The sequence below is a fragment of the Rhea americana genome, unplaced genomic scaffold, assembly GCF_003343005.1.
Source record: "Rhea americana isolate MKP2758 unplaced genomic scaffold, rheAme1 scaffold_613, whole genome shotgun sequence".
NCBI classification, from domain to species: domain Eukaryota; kingdom Metazoa; phylum Chordata; class Aves; order Rheiformes; family Rheidae; genus Rhea; species Rhea americana.
Window position 1 is genome coordinate 58,531 of NW_028186772.1, and position 21,655 is coordinate 80,185.

Below are 21,655 nucleotides of genomic sequence, written 5' to 3' on the forward strand. Positions count from 1 at the left end.
CCAGGAGCAGGCTAGTACTAATGCTACCACCAAGCACTGCCAGTCCACAAACACAGGTGCTGTTCAGAGTTAAGCCCAGCTTTCTCTGCTGATCTTAAGTGGTAGATCTCTGGGGCTACAACCCACCTGCCTCCTCTGAAAGCTGAGGGAAAGAAACATGGCCAGACAAGGAACATTAACATAACATGGGCTAAATTAACAGCTGTAAGGAAAGAAAGTAATCTCAGAAAAACATGGGGCTTGCCATAACTCTTCCACCCTCCACCTGCCCCATGATGCTGCACCCCAAAGGACTGGCAGAAAGCCAATGTGCAGCACATCAATCTTGTGTTAGCTCACCACCTACCAGCCTCTGGCATAAGACAGGCTTGCTGCCCTCTTCCCTCAGCAGAACCTGACTTTTACAGAAGGGAGGCTCCCTCCTCATAGGAAGCATCAGTTTCACTGCCCAGCAGAGACACAACTAACATTCAGTGTCTCCCTACAAACATTCATACTCAAGGCTGCATCACAGGTCATCAGCCCTGGAGCAAACTGCAGGATACACTTTTGGTAGCCATTTCCTGCTCCCCTAGCTCAGCACTGCAGAAGGTGCTCATGCAGGAGGGAACATAAGAATATGTTGGCCCTCAGACATCACTGCCTGAAAACAGTTACAGCAGTGCAACAGACAGATGCGATCAGTCAGCTTCTACCCTGCAGTTCTGAAAAAAAAGACGACACTAATAGTAAATCACAGCACATCATGGAGATTAAAGAAAGTAGCAAGTGACCTGAAGTACACGTGCAATGAACAATGACACACAGACTCCACAACAAGGTCTTCGCAAGGAAGAAGCGGAACCACAGAAAGGACAAGTAGCACCGGAAACTTATTCTTCATTAACCCACTGAGAAACAAATAGGATCATTTTTGGATGTATTTCTTCTGGAAATGAGCCAAAATTGGCAACTAGAATCAAAGTTTTCAAAAAGTCTATACAAAGATGTATCATACAAAATGTACAGGAAAGTTCTCAAAAAAAAAAAAAAAAAAAAAAAAAAAAAAAAGACGATACAACAAAAGGAGAACAGAGATGGTGCGAAACCACAGCTAACACATCCTGCCCCAGCTCTGGAGGGCAGGAGCAGCAGTGAGACAACACACTCCGAACACAAAATACATTACATTATGTACAAGACCGTATAAAGATCAGCATCCCCTTTGGTCTAGCCAGGAGCTCTCCAGCACAAAGTTGTGACAGTTCTGACAATTCACTTACAGAAGTGTTACATGTCGAGAGGGGGGAAAGAGTCCAAGGGAATAAAATGGTCAACTCTAAACCATAACCAGAACACAGCCAGGCCAGCAAGGCTACAGGGTTTAACAGTCAGTTCTGGCTGCCAAGTGGTTTGTAGGCTCACAGGCCAGAGCACATTACTCCATCTCTGTGAAGCGGGCAAACATGGCTTTCCGCACTGCATCTTTGTAGGAATCTGCAGTAGAGACACCATAGGAGCTACCCTTGGCCCCCAAGCCAGCTCCTCTCATCCGTACTTGAGCCTGCAAGGAAAGGGACACATGGTTCAGCTCTGGAGCAAGAAGCTACATATCAACCCTCCCCAGGCCTCTGCAACAAGCAGAAAACCACCCTACTTGGGAAATACAGTAACACTCATGGATCAAAACACTGTCTCAACCTCACCTAGTGGGTCTCACACTGCTGAGAATAWTTCCAACAGGATCTCAGCCTTGTATACAGAGGCAATAGTCCGAGGCTTGATGATTCTGCACCACTGTTACCTCACCCCAAAAATCAGATGAAATTAAACTGCATGAGAATGTAGCTCCTAACAAGGTAGCTCATAGCATGGTCAAATCCAGGAAAGCCAACAGCTGGGCTACTTGTACTACCTGGACAGAGGGTAGCCCACCCTGAGCCACACAGGCGGTACACAGTTCTGATCTTTGGCTGCTGCTGTGTCACCTGAGGAGCCAAATTCCTCAAGGAAGCAAGCACAACACTTACTGTGCGAGTTCCTGGTCTGTTTGAAATGCCACCGTCTTTCTAAGGCTTTGCTAGGCTTTCATAGGAATGGCAGTTTCTTCATGCCACATAAGTGATCTTCTCGACAGTGAGTACCTCTTAACAAAACAAGTACCAAACCAAAAGGTACCACCACACTTCTACTTACCTCAATGGGTGCAGTGATGCCCTGACATTTYCTCCCCAAACCTGAGCCTTCCCTCCAGCCCATAGCCTGGAGCATCTTGTTGCCGATATTACTATTGTCAAGACCATCTTTAGTGGGCTGCTCGTAATTACTACAGGAAAAAAGAAAAGGTCACTTAACAAGGGTGCTCATCATGAATTCAAGCAAGCACCAAAGGAACTTTCAGATACATACACTGTGCCAGCATCATAGACCTTCTTGCGTTTTGGCTCAGGGGGCTCTGGAATGCCGTACTTCTCCCGTCTCTCAGCAGCTCTATCTCTGTATTTCATCTGCAACAATGTAACCAGATTTAGCATTGTTTCAAAAGAATCTTGCTTATCTAGGGCTACCAAAGTAAACTAAATGACTGCTATTACAGAAAACTCTCTACGGCAGCCTGTGGCAACAACTGTCAATTTCAACACCAACAGGACTAATCTTTGAATTGCAGTCCTCTGAGGCACAAAAGAAACTGCACAGGGGTATTAAGAGTCTGGCTGTAAGGCTAGGTAGAACCCACTGGATTTGAGCAGTTTAGCTGCCATCCAATGCTGCCCGAAAGTCACTGGCCCTGCGAGAGCGCTCTCCATCTCAAATTTGGAGGTGGAAGGACTCTTCCTTGATAAGCAGTGGCTGTACTATCAGGTGTACTTCTCTCTGTACAACAAGAAAGCTCTGAACCTTGACCTACAAAGGGGTTAGCTTACTAGGATTACCTCGTAAGTGACAAGTCAGCAGGAGAGCTGAACCCCTCATCTATGCAGGTCCTTTCTATTAGTCACTCATCTAGTCACCTAAACACTGACCTCTCGCTCACGTAGCTCCAAAGCTTCAAGTTCCTGCTCCGAAAGCTTTGATCTCCTATAGATGTCCATGTTTTGCTGCAACAAGAGATTTGCATTAACAGGATGAAACTCGCAACACATCAGCAAATAAGCCTTTGTTTTAAGTAAGTAGCTGGCTTATTGAAGACCTGACCAACAGCAACCCACCTATGAGTACTTTTGCATTAAGGGTAAAAAGAGCATTCCAGTAGCAACGTGCATTGCCACTTTGGCCTACACACTGAATTATGGCAACCAAGTATCTTTCTGGCAGCATACTGTAATTACCTTGTGCAAATCAGACAGCTGCTGGTGCCGAATCAGAGCATCTTTGTTTGGAAATTGCCTTCTACACAGCAGACAAGCCATCTTCTTCCAGTCAGTCAGCTTCTCTTCTTCATTCTCCATTCTTTCCAACAGGTCCTCATCATTATCGCTATCGCCACTGTAAGCGGCCACTAGGCCACGCTAGAAGAAAGGACAACATTAGGGGAAGCATAACAGTATTACCATATTAACAGAAGAGCCCAGAAGTAGAACAAGAAGACTGTAGATGTGCTCACTGCGCACACAGGAGAGACACTCCTCTTGCATTACTTAAAAATGCAACTCTAGGAGAACCACATGCCACACTGGCTGCTACAAGTCTTAGTCCTCACTAGCCAAATGTGAATATACACTTTTTAGAAACCTCAAAACCTCAGCTAAGCCCTGACACTTAAAGACCAGCAGAAATCAAAACTCTTCTCAATGCATCTCAAGTCACACAGCCTGCTGCACTAGATCATAACCATCACAATCTCCTATAGATGACAGCCTAGAAAACAAGTCTCTACTAGTCCTGCTCTTAAATGCTTTACCACATTCTAATAATCTTTGGGAATACAGAAGCCCCAGCTCTTTTGGCTGCAAAGCAATCTGGCAGATGCCTCACACTCACCTTGAGTGGATTCTCATCTTCCCCATTTTTGATCACTTCTGGCAAGATCTGCTGTCTCTCAGATAGAGCTCCCTGGATAAGGTAAAAACATATGAGCACTGAGCTTTCTGTTGTCTGCTACACTATGCACTCCATTCCCAATACCTTCACCTTTTTCTCAAAAAGGGCAAAGCCTGCATCTGCAGCCGCTGATTCTTTCCGCTCTTCTTCTCTGGTGCTTAGTGGCTGGAAGCTATTCTTGAAGTTCTCTTTCTGCTTGTTCAAACTCTTTGCCCAACGCTCCATGTCTTTAGCGATCTGAAAGGCACACAGTGGTTTGCTCAGACACAGACAGCTTCTTTACAGAGGCTTGTCTCCAATGATATCAATTCAGTCATTCCACTTGCATGCAGTTCCTAGAACAAGGCAACCCATTACCACTTTGTACCACTTTGTTTTCTCACATAACAATGTAGTGCAGCCATTCTGCTGTATGCCAGCATTCAAGAAATACTGCAGTTGGCTTCTGTCACCGGATGAATCTTTCTTACCCACTCATTTAACCAATGGTTTAGCTATGCTCCCACTGGTCTTGGCATGTTTTCTTAGGTGTTCCTCTTACGAAGAATTGCCTTCTGCACTGAAGTCTTCCCAACTCCACCTTTCCTCAGCCCTGTACACAATGTCTGCTGCAAAGTGCAGCTATGTATCTCACCAGATAAAACCTAGGTTTTACCTTGTCACCAAAAAGAGTAACTATAACCTCATTTCATTCAAGAACTTGGCCGAGTTACAATTCCATTTCATCTTTTACCTGCTGAGCTGTTTTACTCTTCGGCTTCTCTTTCTTCTCCTTCACTTCTTTGGTGGTAGTTACAGTAGCTGTCTGTTGGTACGTTATACCTTCTGCAGCAGGCATGTAGGTCTCCTTTTCACCATCCCAGTAGAGATACTGCTGGGTTAAGGCATTGTAGTAATACTGACAATGAGATGGAAAACAGAGTCAGACACCTAAAACACCTCACAAACTAAGTATCCAGGGGAGAACCCAAGAAAGTTGTCTGCTTCAGAATACTGCATCAAATCGTAGCAGTATTCCTGAACATCCAAACTGCCACAGAAATGGCTTAAGCCTCTGTCCTTGAACACAGGCGCTCCCCCACAACAGCATTAGGGAGAATCCTACAGATCTGCCACAGCTATCTTGGAGTCCAGACCTGGGTACACTTCACTAGGTACTGCACAATGAAATGTCTCAATGACAGAGTCTGTGATGAACATTAACCCTATACAGGCCAAATTGGCAGAAAGTAGGGAAGAGAAAAACTAAGTTGTATACCAGAGGGCAGACACAGAGTATAAACATTGCATATTTTGTGCCCCTTGAAGTTTCAATCATATGATGAAAGAAATGAACCTAACACACCCAAAGAGTTTTGATGGTTGGGAAGAGCTTGTGTTTACCTGGGAGTTAGGATCATAGTAGAGCCCTGTAATAGGATCATAATAATATCCTGAAGATTCATCATATTGGTAGGTGGAGGTATCGGGGACAGCTAAAAAAATAGGACATGATCATTCCAGTGAAATTCAGACAAGTATCTTTTAAAGTTTCAGATAGAACTCTGAGATTCTAAGCTACAATGACAGAAAATGCCTGTAAAGAACTCTATTAGCGCAGGCGCACTCTCCAGGGACAGTTTCACCGCTTACATATAGCAACARAACACCAAACCAAAGAAACATCTCTATCGCTAACAAGTGACATATCTGCCACCAGGAGCAGCTCCTTGTAGCTTACCGTATTTGGTGCCAGGGACTACACCAGTTGGGGCAGTTGTTTGCGCCTGAGTGCTAGTAGTAGCTGGTGCTGTTTGTGTCTGAAAAGAATAGAAACCTTGGTAAGAAAAATCTGTTACTGAGGTCCAAGAAAACTATGCGTTCAACAACCACCCCTTCTTGACTACTGCACTTAATACGCAGTTCTAATAAAGAGCAAAACCAGCAGAGGAAAGAAATGGTAGACAATTCTGTTACAAATACAAGTTCTGGTTCTACCTTCACCCATGGATAATTAGAAGCTTTGCTTTGCTTTGCTGTGCCATGCGCATTAAGAAGGGATGTCACAAGTAAGTCAGATATCCCATATAACGATAAACCTGACTGCCCAGAAAACAAGGAGTAATTAACTCTAAAATTACCGGAGAATCAGGTGAGTTCGTCTGTTGATTATATAACTGAGGACTCTGCGACACAACTGCTGCTGTGGTGGTAGTGACTGGAGCTCCTGCCAACATGAAGAGCAGTAACAGATAAGCCAATTAATATGTAAGACAGTACGTCATCCTAGAGAGAGAATTACTTTGCTTATAGCTTCAGCTCCTTATTCCAGCTCTAGCAGCTGAGCAAGGCAATAAACATCCAAAAGGAGAACGATATACACAGTGGGTATGTTCTATCCAGACAAGGAATASTTTCCTTTCTAGGAGGAGATATAAGTGAATGACTCCTGGTCTCTGACAGTTGCCCAACACTGAAGATTTGAATAGAGCTGCTTAGGTAGTTGTCATGAGCACAATGCATTTCTCAACTTTCTGAAACAACTGCTGCTCTCTTTAACCTCACAAACTAGATGAACCCACAAAAAAAAATAGTTTTCTAGTAACGTGTACTTAAAAGAGATATCCTGACAGCAAACTCAGCCAAGTGTCACTTCATACAGCAGAGTAAAATAAAGACTAAGATAAAATATTGCTACAGCAAAAGCATCATTGCAAAAAATCCCATCTCTCACATTTTGAAAGTACTACCTGATATGGTAGCTGCATCTGTATCCAACACTCCTCCCTGATTTTGGTAGTACTGCTGATAATCCTGGGAGTACTGTGAAGAAAAAAGAATGGTAACACAAGAGGAGCAGATACTAAAAACGTAATTGCCTACTGCTTAGAGCACAATCAACACTACTAACCTGAGCGTACTGTGTGTAGCCGTCCTGTCCTGACTGAAGGTAGCTGTAGTCAATGGTGCCACCTTCTCCAGTCTGCGGCTGAAATTCCAGCAGATAAAGTTTTGTCAGAGACAGTAAATTACTGCATTTAAAAAATTCAACACTAGTTAGATCCTAATCAAACTGCAAGAGCAGAACTGTCAGAGCTGCTTAAAACAAGATGGCCAGCAGTACAATTATATGCTCTTTATTTCCAATTCAAAGAAAACAAGACTATGAGTAACAGCTCCCAAATCATACCTGAGTAGATGACCACTGAGCTGCAGCAATAGCTGTACTGGCCACAGAAAAGGCACTGACCCTGTTACCATCTGGGAGAAGTAAGTCTCTGAAAACAAGAAAAGCAGACCCTGAGTAAATGTTGCTTTTTCATACTCAAGGAGATGTGTCTCCAGTCTGTCCTTACGTTTAGATTTCACAGTAATTCTACATTTTCAGTGTAATGAATGAGGCAAAGCAGTGCTTTGTTGGCTGAAGGAACTTCTATAGGCATTGCTATGGAGTTGATAACAAGTCATTAGGAAACTATGGTGCTGTGTACAACAATCACAACAGCAGCTTCAGAGGACATACAGATGCGAACAAACATTGCATCATCTTTTTTTTGTATCATGAGAGTCAAAGCAACACAAGACACGAGAGAAGCAAAGCTTTTCAGAGCCTGTAATCTTAAGAAAGCCAGGATGACAACTGCAAATCTTACAAACAGGGAAAGCCAACAGCTCTGCAACTCACTTTCTGGCACTCTTTGCAAAGTCAACACCAATTGTTTTGCCATCAATTTTTAATGGTGGCTGAAGACTCTGTAAAATCTGCAGCAGTTGAGAAGCATCCTGTAACAAGAAACACTCATTATTATAAAAGGCAGCTTATTGAGGAAGTGAAGATTCAGGATTTAACAAATTACTAACTTTTCACACGCTGTCTGAAGGGAGCTAAAGCTACAAGAACACCTCCATCTTCTCTCATGGTATAAACAGTCTTAAAARGACACAATGGGACTAGTCAAAGACTATCTGCACATATACTAAGGTTCCCTGACATAGCTGGGTCACAACTTTAAACATTTTCTAAAATCTCGGCTTTATGAAGCAGGTGTTAGTTTGCCCAAAATTGCTCCAAAACGAAGGTCAGCAGAGAGAGAGAGAGAGATTAATCACCTGCTTTCATCCAACATCAAAACTTAATTCAGGTTGATAGGACCTAAAGAAATATCATCCAGTCCAACTCGCTTAAAGGAAGTCTAAACAGCTCAGGTTACTCAGGACCCCATCTAGTTAAGTTTGAAATCTCCAACAACGCAGATTCAACCATCTCTCTGGGAGGTGTAGCATCTGACCACACTCACAGTGAAAACATCTTCTATGTATCTCACTGGAATTTCATGCCTTTGAATTTATGCCTGTTGCCTACTGTTCTAGTCTTGTATAACCTTAAGAGTCTGCCTCCCCTACACACTTTCACTAGGTGCTGCAAAGGATGAAGTAGTTCAATTCTCCTCAAATGTTATATACTCCAATCTATGCATCATCTTTGTGATCTAAACATGAAACCAGCCTTCAATCACAAGGCTTCAAGGCACACTGAATGCATGTCCAGATAACAATCTGGCAACACTCAGTGAACACAGGCAGTCTTTAGAGACAGGACAAGGGCTCTAAAAGCCTCATCTACAGAACATTAACAAGCTATGAAATACATCAATAAGGCCCTCACCATGGCAGAAGACAGTTGCACAAACGCAAAGCCTCTGTTTTGCTGAGTCTGCTTGTCTTTGATAAGACGAATATTATTGACCGCCAGAGAGGCATATGGAGACAATGCAGTCATGATAGATTCCACTACTGTGTGAGGAGCAATGTTTCGGAGAATGATAGCTGAAGAGAAAAGGAAGCATCACATTAGCTGTGCAAATAAAAGCTTTTCAGAGTACATTCTTCACAAAACCCAATGATTTTAAACATCAGTATATTTCAGTCTCAAAAGTATAGGGTTGCCAGGAAGGAGAACTTGTTTCACTAGGAAGGTGAGAAGGTTGTCAACAGACTTCTGAGTAATCCTCTTCCTGAGCAGAAGCACTAAACAGTCTACACATACCAGTCTACAAATCAAAACCAAACCGTGCTAAGCCATCTGCACTGGAAGAGCTCAAGCTGGGTGCCAAAACCCAGTCTGATGCACAAGGATGAATACATATGTTTACAGTACATCTTACAGAAGTAGTCCAACATAACTTACTATCACAGTAATAGTCCACAGATTGAACGGCTTCTGCTGCTCCAGGTGGTACCTCCTGTTCTGAATCTTCATAGGAAGAAGAAAGTATTTTAGTCAAAATAAGCCTCAACCTCTCAAAATCAGCATTTCACAAGCCAACCTAGGACCTACAGTAAACTTTGTTTCCTATGAAGGACAAAGTCTCCCACAAAAGTCAAATACATTAAGAGATGAATGTAACTTACCGAATTTGTCTGCTCCACAACGGAAGCATTTTAGCCTCCTCCTGAAGTTGTAAAGGCAGCACTAGGAGGAAGAAGAGCAAGTCTAATAAGAACTTAAAAAGTATTTTTTTTAACAATTCTGGCATGTACTGTACAATACTGAAAATAAGACATTTATGCAAAGTACCACAACGAAACTAAGCACACCAGAGTAAACAAGAACAGCAAAATTCACGCTTATCTGCATCATGGCTGCTTTTCAAAATGTCTGAGTTCTCTTGTCCATATCAGTAAATCTGTCTTAAGTTATTTAGCTATTTTAACTGTATGGTTTCCAACTTATGATCCCAGTCACAGTAACTGCTTTAGAACAGCACGATACTAAAATAAAGCACAAAACTAAAGCACATGTGTTCACCTTTACTGGGAAAAAAAAAGGCACTTGATATGTTACRGAACAGCCTCGTTTTGATCTTGCTAAGCCATCTCCCCCCCCCTTTTTTTTTGGGGGGGGGGGGGGAAACATATCAAACAAGCTGAGCTGAGGAATACAGAACATATCTAATGACTTCATATTCTAGAATAGCTTACTGCACGGTCTTTGAATATAGAATCAAACCCACTAACGCTGTCCTTCATATCTCCATTCTATAATATATGCCTGTGCACAATTACTGCATCCAACAAAAGCCGAAGGTAGAAAAAGTAAGACTACAAGTGTTATCAGACTTTCTATCAAGGAGTGGTATATTAACAGAATAATTCCCTTAACAATATAACAAATCCCTTAAAAAGTAACATACTCCATCACTTTAAATGCAAATAGTAACTCTTGGAAGAGCTGCTCTGCATCAGTCATCCATTTACCAAGCAACATGGAGCTTCACTGGTAAAGTCTGCAGTCTGCTGCAGACAGAAGTACTGAGGCCAGCCCCAATCTTAATCTTTTAGCTCTGACATGGACATCTCCAGATGCCTTATGTTTGAAGGTTTCTGTCATTTCGCCTATTTGTCACCAGAGCTACAAAACTCTTGAATTTTCTTAGCATTCCTACAATGTCATAGGGACCAACAGTACAAACAAGTCTGAATCACTTAGCTGTCTGCTTGAATTACCGAGCTGGTAAAGAGAACTGAACCAAAGAGAAATTGTCTACAATGAACATAAGCACTGTACCTTGTTACAAAGCCAGTCTTCAAATTTAGGCCTGGGGTTGCTGTAGTGCATTGCAATCTGCTTCCCCTGAATCACSAGCTTTTTCTGCAAAAAAAGTGATTTCAATTATTCCTGTATTGAGGCACACATGCTCATTTTCCCATGGCAGAGCACCCTTCGGAGGAATCAGTGCTCCTGAATTAAATGGACAACATATGGGGAGGACGTGGAGGACAACCACCGCCACCTACACCCTGCCCATCCAATCCTGCAGAGAGGAGGACGAGGGCAGTAAGAGAATGGGATGTGGAGCAAAGATAAACGGAATCAGGGAGTGTTGAAAAAGCTGCCAAACACTAAACGCTGACATGGAACCAGGAAGTGTCTCGAAAGAGACAAAGTCCTAACCTGCTGCATTCAGGATTAACAGATATTTTAGGAGTCTCTTTGCCCCCCAACTGTTTCTATTCACTTCTGATACAGTACTGAGCAACTTTTTAAACGTGTCCTTAGGTGACTGCTTCACTTCTTCCCCTACTCCAAATACCCTAGATCTTTAAACAACAGCATTTGGACTATTTTTCCAAGCACTTTCTTCAGGAAGTGTCCCTCTGAAAATACAGTAACTCCTCCAAAAGGGACCCTTTTAAGACTTCTTGGAGGCTGGATGACAAGTGCCATCAACTGAAATGTAACTCAAGAGTGAACTCCTTTGGCTAATGCACCAGTTCAAATGAATGCCTAGTAAGCGGTTTGTGTTCTTCCTTCAGGCAGGAACTCTCCAAAATGAGTAACTAGATTGCAAGTGAAGCTTCTCCAGGGGTAGTAAAAATTCGTAATGCTTTCACAGAATGTCCTCTCACTCTGTGACTTTAAAGGAGTTAGGAATTTAAATCTATTTAAGAAGCCATGATTCTAAGCCACAGACTTTGCCAAGCCTGGGTGTGCAGAATGCCCTTTCCAAATACGGCCATCACAACATTTCAATCAAACAGGTAGGAGAGTATGTCTGAGGAAGTGTGCATTAAGACCATATCCCAGACATTTTAATTCAAGAATTACTTTTATAAAGGGTTAGCTTATGGCAGAGGCACCACGTAAGTGTCAGGATTGGTGGCTTTTCTGTGTCTGACAAATCTAGTAGGGCTCTCACATTCTGCATAATTAATAAGGGCAAAGCCATTTCTCCTACCGGCAGGAGGGAGGGTTGGAGGGCCCAGCACTCACTGGATATGCACACATAGAAACAAAGCTGGTGGCATAGTTACAACACATCATCCTTTTATCTATCAGTCAGCAACAAGGCTGCTGGGGAGATTCTATGTTTTCCCTACTACTAGGGTGGTTGGGTTACTGGAGTGAATTTGGATATTTGTTTCAATTAATTACACATCAACACAGCTTTGTATATATTAAAATTATCTTATTTCTGAAAATATGCTCAGCCTTTAACTCTTGACACGAGTCTTTCTGGTGCATCCAGTGACCCTACCGATTAGCACAACAGGAAAAAATCCAACTTGAATACTGCTCTCTTACCAGGGAAATGACATATGGCATAAGACACATGAAACCTTATTCTAACGCACAGTATGCTGCAACTTCTGTCTACTGAAATTTAACAGTCTACAACTCCATTATGGTGCTATTTCTTTATGTACAAAAGCAACACAAGATACCATTCATCATGCCTTACAGGAACCTTAACACCAGTTACTTAGATGTTTAAAAAAAACAAAAAAGAAAAAAGGCTTGATAAAAATGCTCTCAAAGTGAGCAGTGTGTAAGTTCTGCTGTTCAAATAGATTATCAACATCCACAACGTAGCAAAACCAAGTATAACTATTTGCAGTGCAACAGGAACTGTCACTGAGAAAGAAAATATCTAATGGAAGACTTATTTTGGAGGCGATTTTGGTTCCTTACTGAGTCATACTCCAGAGAAGCCAAAATACACAGCATAACTTTTAGAAGAACTCACTCTTCACTAATTTCATTTGGCATAAATGTGCTTCTCCTCTAAAAGAGCCAGCGTGTTCCCCTGACTAAACCAAGAGAACTACTCCTGTGATGTAGCACATCATTTTCTAAATTTTGTCAGGGTTAGCACCACTGTAAAGCAGGAATCAGCATACAGTGCTTTCTCTGGCAACAAAGGAGAAGCAAATGTCAGGCAGAAATAAGTTTGAGTTTTCTAAGTACTACGTGATAAGCCTTCAGGAGTAAATTAGACTGGCACCATGTAATTTACAACAGCAGCACATTTTTCCAGGGAGCATTCAAAATAGCCAATTTTCTCTCCTAACATTACCTGATACTTTGTTCCACTCCTACAAATTTTAATATATACAAAGCTTTTATTCTTTTAAATATCAGTGTTATGGAACAAACCACTCCTTCCACCTCTGTTTTTCCTTTTTTTTTTTTTTTAACTGTACAGACTTGTTCCATTTTCAGGATTATCTAGACTTGGTGAGTGAAGCAACCTGATTGGCTTCCATCCAGCTGGTAGCATCTTGAAAGTGATAAAACTCCACGAAGGCGAAACCACGGCTTACACCTAGAGACAGCATTCAGATATAGACGGGATACTTGTGTTAGTCAGTTCCTTTAAAACAGGTGAATCTCTCTCCAACTGCTTCATTACTTCATGACAAAGCAGCTTTACAAATGCGACGTCAACTGCTGCGATCTGCTTGTTATTTTGCCATGGCAAGGAACCAAGCTCCCTTAACTGGCTACATTTTGCTTGATTTGAATCCACGTTTAAAGGTAACCATGCAACAGACTACATACTATCAAAAAGGTTTACACTAGTATTACTTACCAATACCTGTTAACAAAAACCCCTGTAGACAGACTTCTTTTTAACATGTTGGTCAGCTATCTAAAAATCTTCCAAAAAAGCCACATTCCTTAGCCATGGCAAATCTTTTATTTTTATTGCACGTGCTTGCAGTTTGGGGGTAATTCTGGATACTGTTTTGGGCTGGGGAAGAGGAAGGTGACATTAAAAACTGGGTAAGAGCTCTCACCTGTCTTTCTTTTCATCAGCCTCACGTCTGCAGGCTGAGGACCTTCAAAGGATTCAATAAGCTCCCGAATCTGCATGAGATTTTAATCAGACAGTTACATTCTGAATTTTGGCAGACAGCTCAGATAACTAGGTTGTGTCCTATTGTATATGCAATAAGTACGTAAACATATCATAAAATTCAAAACATTGTCTCTGAAAAAAAAGACAGACTCCAAGGAAAAAAGAGTAACAGGCATCACAAAACCATGTAGTCCTTCGTACACTAAAGTAACTGCTGTCTTCATTTAGACCACAGAATCCTTGAGAACCTGAACTACAAAGACTTTATGTTGCAGAGTTATTTATACGAAATTTAGTAGAGACTACTTGCTCCAGTGTTTATAAAGAACATTGCTGGCACACCTTCCCTGCATATCAATACAACTAACTCCAAGCAAAGAAGAAAAGAATGCCATACTACAAGGCTCCACGATACATGCATTCTTAAGCCTCAAGATACAGTCATCATCCTCTAACAGTCTCTCCCTGCATTTTTCAAAGGAGAAATTAAATTATGGAAAACACGCTATCAAAGAACAAGCTAAGTGACATCAAGTCTTCAGCCATACCAAAGCTGCCTAAAATGTGGCACATGCTACATAGATTTTTGGATAGAGGCACATGGAGAAGGAAGTTACATGGAAGTTAATTAAGAGCAGAACACTGAGCTTTTCAACAAGTTTTATAGAACTCACCCTGTATCACATACAACAGAGCTGTTCAGTAAACAAGAACCAAAACTGATTTACATGCCTATTGGAACTGACCTATTATCTTCAAGCAACTAACTTTTTTCACAAAAGAGAAAGCTGGAAAACATGTACAGCTATAATCCAAAGAGTCACATAAACATTAACTTCAAACTAGAAAAGTCAGCAGTTCTAAAAAGCATAATCTATACCCTAAGACTGGCTAAGAATTAAAATTCTGTTTGAACTTTCCCATACATTATGTTACAGTTATTTGCAAAATGGCAGAGCTACAATCCTTGAGACCAACTCTGTTTTGAGATGTTCTGAAATGTCTGACTAAGTTGCATCAAGTGGATGCAAGAGCCTACATTGTATCAAGTACCTATGACAACTTTAGATCAGCACACAGTGACTGAAAAGAATACTCAGTATTAGGAGGGTAGCAATTAATCAACGAAGAAAAAAGGAAGACAAAATATCCATTGCAAAAGCAGTGCAAAAAGATTCTGTGTACCAGCAATTAAAGCACAAACCCTCAGATTCAGAGAGAAGAGTCTTGTGAAATTTTTTTTTAAACAGTTGCAGGCTTTTATCTTGGTAACTAGAAAAACTCCACAAGAACAAAAAAAAAAACAAAAACAAAAAAGAAGAAGAAAGCTGAAATCTAATCACTTCCAAGATCCTTCTATCAGAACCTAAATTGGCACCGCAAGAGCAGAGAATTTAGACAACCATCTACCAAGCTTATTTGTACTTCCTCTGTCAGCTCTGCAGCAGCCATTTTATGACTCCCACAGCTGGTACCAACACAAAGCAGCTTTGTGCACACCCTACTTAGCTGAGGAGCTAAGTGTATCTGTTTAACCCTACCAGTCATAATTTCTTGCTTCAGGAAAGACCTGCAAAAATTAAATCACGTCACTCTCACCCAGAAAAATCTTCAAATGTAAACCTGGGTCCTATAGTGAAAAGGGAAAGCAGGAAAGAGTACATAGTTTAAAATTCATTAAGTCTAAGGGAAAGCACCTAAATATGTGTGAAAATAGTCTATTCAGATTGTTCTATTTTAAAGAAACACTGATAACTTAACATTCAGCTGACCTGTTACTTAACATGCAATATTGACAGTTTAAATCCTTCCAAGACCCAAAATGGAAGCACTACAACATGCTTAAAATGGGCTCACCGCAACTGCGGCTTTCAAGAAAATGGCAGCAATAACTGCCATGCAGATCTGCTGATACAAAAGCGTACATTTTTCAGTGGGCCAGGAAAGCCCGTTCCTGGCTACTTACATCATTTTCTGTAACAGTGATGGGAAGGCCACGTAACATGATGGTCTTGCTTTCTTTCTCATCATTAATGTCATTCCTGTAGTCATGCTCTCCATAGTCGCCATCAGAATGGTACCCATCTTCTGATTTGTCACTATTCCTGCGCTCCCGCTCCCTCTAAGAAGCCAGCACCCAGAATTAATAGCCACACTTACAAAAAATACATAAAAAAGAAAAAAAATTTCATGCAGAAGTACTTTTATTAGTTTTTGTCCTAGCACCTCCATGCAGAAATATGGATGTAAAACTTCAGCTCTCACAACCRCCTTAGCAAAATGCTAATGCCTTAGCAAAATGTACAAAAAACAACACTAGGGACTGCAGGATTCCACCACTCCTAGCAGCACCTGTTTCAGGATCCGAGGCTGGTGCGGGCACTGATGCGGGGCCACAAAAGGCAAGCGCATCCCCACTACACCCTGCCCTTCCCTTCCCCCCGGGGCGGCCAGAGCCACCCAGCACTGTGAGGTCCCACCTGCAGCGCCGCACTCTGGTCTGGCTCACCCGTCCCACTCACCTCAGGGCTGTCGTAGTCGCGGCTATCATAATCTCTGTCATAGTCCCGGCTGTCATAGTCTCGACTGTCGCGACTGTCGTAGTCTCGGCAGTCCCGGCTGTCGTAGTCTCGGCAGTCGTAGTCCCGGCTGTCACGACTATCATAATCTCGGCAGTCTCGGCTGTCGTAGTCCCGGCAGTCCCGGCTGTCGCGACTGTCGTAGTCCCGGCTGTCGCGACTGTCGTAGTCCCGGCTGTCATAGTCGCGGCAGTCCCGGCCGTCGCGACTGTCGTAGTCTCGGCTGTCATAGTCTCGACTGTCATAGTCGCGGTAGTCATCATAGCGGTCGCCGCGGCGCTCCTCGCTGGACCTCTTATAGTCCGAGTCCCTGCGCCGGCTCCGGGACTCCCGCTCATCGCGATCCTCTCTCTCCACGATGGAGCCGTAGCGGCCGCTCCGCTCCGTCCTGCTCACGCTGCGGAGCACACTGGGTCAAGCTCAGTACGAGAATRGCCCACACCCGCAGCAGCTCCCACCATCTTTCAACCCGCAGAGCGGTTCACGCCCGACCGCTCTCTCACTCTCTCCAACCGCACTCACCGTTTGTCTGAGCCCATGACGCTGGCCGCAATCCACAAGCGAAGCGCACCGCACCGCACCGCACCGCACCGCACCACCAGACACAACGATACAACTCCTCACTCCCTCGCCACAAAATGGCGCTGAAGTGACTAGCTGTCTCCTACCCAGAAGGCACCGTACCCTCCGCCTGGAAGTTTCCAAGCGCTGCGCAGGCGCAGAGGCCGCCGCCCGCCGCGGGGCACGCTGGGCGTTGTAGTGCAGGGCCCCCTCGGGCGTGGCTTCGGCGGAGACGCAGTGCCCTTGGTGAGGGAGGCCGTGTGCGGCTCCCACCCGGGGCCGTCCTGGTCGCGGGGGAATTCGAGCGGTGGCGGCGAGCGAGCGGGGCATGCTGGATCCCTTACCCAGTGTGTCCCCCTGGGGTCATTTCCTGTCCCCCACTGCAGGACTGTGCAGTGGGGTCTCAGCCCCCAAGGGAAGTGCAGTAAGCTGTGCTTTTGCCTCCTGACCTTCCTTTGTCCTTGTCTTCCAGGAGAAGAGAGGTTTCTGCCTGGCGACTCATACCAAGCTTCTCCTCAGCCTAAAGGGCACTAAATCTGTTCTGCAATTGCAAGTCTTCAGGAGTAAGGGCCTTTCTCTTCCCACAAGAAGTAACCAGTTTCCAGCCGCCTTCTACAGTCTTAGGTACTGCTGAACTCAGCACAGAGCCCTCTAGCAACTTCTTTGCTGTGGGAGAGTGGGACCTTTAGAGCTGTGTGGTCTCCAAGAATACTCTAACTACTACTCATTATCGCAGATGCTACACAGCCTACTGACTTCCTCCCATAACTCCTTTATCTGAAGACACARCTTGTCAACCACAGCACACCTTCTGCAGGAGAGCTGACTGTCACCCCAGGCCTAACGGAGAGGCCCCAATGCACTCTCTGCAGCCTGAGACCTGTAGACCTGCATCTGCTCTCACAGGATCTGTCTGGGTTGAAGCCTCTGACACACCTCATGCAGCGACTCGAACAACTACTGGAGAATGTGCTTTGCAGTGTATCACGACGATATCTGAGAAAGTGCACACTTTAATATTGCAACAGAAAATACCTCCTTGCAAAACTTCTTCTACCCTGCTGCACAAACTTCAGGGACCTAAGCCACTAACTCTTCCCATAAAATCTTCACACTATGAGGGATTTCTTCTTCCAGAAGTGCAACCTGAATGCTTTCTTCAAGTTGCTTGTTCTGGGGAAAAAAGCCCATACTCCAACAGAAGCTCCGAGTCTCCTGTTGAGCTYAGCAAGGCAGACTTGGTGCCTTTCTTGAGCTTCTGCTCACACTCTCGCCATGCAAAGCCACTTCCAGGATCAGGGAGTTCAAGCCAGGAAAAAGGCGTTAGCGGTTCCTGAGCGCTGTGTGTTTTCTCTCTGTACATCCAGACGCACAKGCGGTCAAGAGGGATCCACTGGTTTTCAGTAGCACAGAAATCTGTTCTGAAAACAGCCCAGCTAACTCGAGAGCTGCCCTTACTCTGGCTGATGTGGAAGGCAGCGATCCACACACCTTCGGTGGATTTCACGGGACACTGGCATATCTGAAATACTTTTCCTTGTGCAGTGCTTCTGCCTTCCTCTCTGTTTTCTGGAGGGACACTGTCCTCTACTGTAGCATTCTCTGGCATTTGAACTGTTTCTGGAACTTTTTTGGCGGAGCTTTCTTCCACATGGCCCCTTGATGCTCTCGGGAAAGAAAAGGAGCCGTGCTTCCAATGTTTGTTTTTCTGAATTGAGATTTCTCCATTCCCCTTTGTAAATCCATGCTGACTACTCCTGATCACCTTCTTGTCGTTCATGTGCTTGGAAAGGGCTTCCCAGAGGATTTGCTCCATCACCTTCCCAGGGATCGAGGTGAGGCTGACCGGCCTGTASTTCCACAGATCCTCCTTCTTGCCCTTCTGGAAGATGTCTGGGTGACATTAGCTTTCTTCCGGGCTGGAGGAACCTCCCTCAGTTGCCACAGCCTTTCAAAGATAGTCAGGAGTGGCCTCACAAGGACATCGGCCAGCTCCCTCAGCACTCGTGGGTGCATCCCATCAGGTCCCGTGGACTCAGAGATGTCCAGTTAGTTTAAGGCCATCACCACCCGCACCCATTCAAGACATGCAAGTAGGCCCAAGACTCAGCTCACCTTAAGAAAAATCCGTTTTTAAAAATGTCTATTTATTTGAGTTGGTTTGATTTGAAGAGTAAGCCAGTCGAACAGGGAGCTCCAAAGCCCATGCAACCATCACTCACAAAGTCCAGGCCCTCACTGTCTGCACCACCGCATCACCCTCCCCCATGTACTCTGCCACTCATCTGCTTCTTTCCCTAAATCAGCCAGCCAGAGACTTGCACAGCCACAAAGCAGCCCCCACGTCCCCAAGCTCTCCTCCCACCGCTCCCTGCCACGGGGCACCCACCACCAACACCACCTGTGGCTGCTCACAAAGCTCTCTCCCAGGCCCACAGGCTCCAAAGCATCCCTTGCTGGATGGCCAGGACAGGCAAAAGCCTTCCCAAGRGTGCTTTTTTCCTGCAGCTAAAAGGTTGGAACTGCACAGCAAAAACTCCCCAGTTATCTCAGAAACGGCTGGCTTGAAGGGCCTTGCCAGTGGCCTTACTTGTTGCCAACGCCCTGAGCGTAAGGTAACTTCTCAAAAGCTCCCTCAGGGACAAAGTGAGTGTTGAGGGTCCTGTGAGGTGAGCACAACCGTTGCCTATGCACGAGGCCAGCAGACCTCGCTTGGAGAGTTTGGCTTTGCCTTTCCCAAGGAGTATTAGCAGGCAAAAGCCCCGGCTCTGCCGCAAAACAGGAGTGCGAGCAGAGCGAGGCATCAGGCCTAAGCAGCCGAGAGGCTGACGAGGCAGGAATAAAGGAAGGGGCATGAGGGAAGGGGCAGAGGAGAATGGGAAAGAAAGTGAGCCCACCAAAGAGGCAGGCAACAGACAGCACTGGTAAGAGCTGCTGCATTCCCATGCTGGCTCTTGGCCCCAGACGTGCTACCCCTGGGGTCTGGTCAGCCTCTGGGTGCCTTCAGGCTTTGCGCTGGGGGCAGCTGGCTCCAGCCYGTGCCAGGGAGTGACCAGCGTTCACCCAGACTGGCCCAGAGCAGAGATCCTGGTGTTTTGGGCGGGGACATGGTGAGCAAAAGACTCCGAGCGCGAAGCAGAGCTTTGGTAGCATTCAGGCAGCTAAGTCACCAAGTCGCCCCCCCAAAACATTCCCCTCACCTGCTGACCAGCAAGGCAGTCCCTAAAATGCCCCATCAGGGCATGGCCCAGAGGGAGGGCCTCCTGGGACGGGGGCTACCCGCTCTTCATGCTCCCACGTGCCCTTTCCCTGCCCCTCCAAAGCTGCCCTGCTGCCCCTCACAGGTTCACACCCCTTTCCGCCAAGGGGAGGCTCACACCAACTCAGAAAGGCAGTTTATTTCCGTGGGAACAACACATTTCTGTTGTAACCGCCCAGCTTGTGGTCCCACTGCTCTTTGTTCTGGAGGCTGCACGTCACCAAAGCGCTGAGGGGTTGAGGAGAAAGACCTCGTCACTCGTGGCATTGAGGTGCCTTCTGGAAATCTGATGGCGCAGCCCAGCTCCCCACTTGGTTTCAAGGCAAGGGATGCTTGGCCCGGGCCAAGGCCAGGCCCAGGCCAAGCTCCAAAGCCACTCTGGGTCCTGGGGCAGCAGGCAGGAAAGCACCCTCTTTCCCCCAGGCTGTGGCACAAGGGGCTTTGCAGGGGCAGGGACCCTGCCTGGGTTGGGGGCTATTTACCGGTGGTTCTCCTCCTGCTGCTTCAGCCTCTGGCGGTTTTGCTCCACCTTTTCCTTCCACCTGTCCCGAAGAACTTTGTAGGATGCCGTGAGCTGCATGTTCTGCTTTGCTCGCGGTGGCAGATGCCTGCAACAGGAGTAACAAAGTCCCTGTCCCGCTCCCCTGGCAGCCTTGGGGCTTCTTCCCTCCTCAGCCCCTGCACACCCACACGAGCAGAAATCAGGGGCTGTCCTATGCCATGCCCCAGAGCTGAGGGACTTGGGGTGCCAGCACCTCCGCGGGTGGGGGTGGGGGTGTGTGTCGTGGCCCACCGTCCCAGGACCTGGCTTGTAGCTCGCACGCCTGGGCACACTCACATTTCGGGTAGCGTGCCGGTGTCTGGGGAACAGCGCTGGCCAAGGTGGAGTGGCTTCTTCAAAACTGGCATCTGTTTYRCAAGGGCAAGAAGAACAAAGGGTTTCCGGATGCAGGAGTGGACAGGGGAAACAGCACTGGCCCATTCGCAGGGCAGGCGCCTAGTCCTCGTATAGTCCTGCTCAGGCTAGGCAGGGAGCTGAGACAATGGGTTACAGTAGCTGGGCCCCTACAGCTCCGTGCCCAGCACGTCTGGGTCCAAGTGGCTCAAGCCAGCTGCCCCGGAGGGCTGGTTCCCAGGGCGAGGACCGGCACCCCAGGCAGACGTTGCAACCCCCCAGCTGCCCTCACTGCAGTGCCTGGCTCCTCCTGGGCCCAGGATCTGGCTGCAGCCATCTTCCTCCTCGGAAGGAGTCGGCTAGCTTGGGCGCTGCCCCTCGGAGGTAGCAGTGCGGTTGAGGCTGGGCTGCCTGCAAGGCTCCACCGACCTGGAGGTAGGAAATGCCCCTTTTTCAGAGGGCTGTCAAAGGCATGCCCTACCTTTTCCTGAAGCCGGGCGCTTTTYTCCAGCACAGCCTGCTCTTGCTCCAGTGCTGCTTGCTCCCGCGTCTGTTTGAAGAGGGAGCCACGGGCAGCTCTTGGAACAGGCTGTGTGGTACGGCAGGCCGTTTCCTAGGGGGGTGCACAGGAGGGCAACAGGATTAGACTTCTGTGTTTGGGGAGGGGGCATTTTGGGAGGGGGTGTTGCTGGCTTTTGCTCTTCACCCTCTCTTCTGG

At 45.8% G+C, this 21,655-nt stretch overlaps 1 protein-coding gene across 1 annotated transcript; it reads right to left on the reverse strand.

The window, feature by feature from the left end:
* Positions 1 to 863: 863 nt before the first annotated feature.
* RBM5 (RNA binding motif protein 5) lies at positions 864 to 16,903 on the reverse strand. Its single transcript, XM_085320159.1, has 24 exons — positions 16,745 to 16,903; positions 16,166 to 16,619; positions 15,610 to 15,765; positions 13,582 to 13,651; positions 13,033 to 13,106; positions 10,568 to 10,651; positions 9,412 to 9,472; positions 9,188 to 9,253; positions 8,666 to 8,826; positions 7,685 to 7,782; positions 7,190 to 7,277; positions 6,911 to 6,988; positions 6,750 to 6,822; positions 6,141 to 6,226; positions 5,741 to 5,819; positions 5,404 to 5,495; positions 4,754 to 4,918; positions 4,111 to 4,257; positions 3,961 to 4,032; positions 3,309 to 3,488; positions 3,003 to 3,077; positions 2,389 to 2,486; positions 2,176 to 2,305; positions 864 to 1,543 (listed from the first exon to the last, which is right to left on the reverse strand). Exons 1-24 carry the CDS (start codon positions 16,759 to 16,761, stop codon positions 1,418 to 1,420), a joined length of 2,730 nt encoding a protein of 909 aa, XP_085176285.1. The 5' UTR covers positions 16,762 to 16,903; the 3' UTR covers positions 864 to 1,417.
* Between the last annotated feature and the right edge of the window lie 4,752 nt (positions 16,904 to 21,655).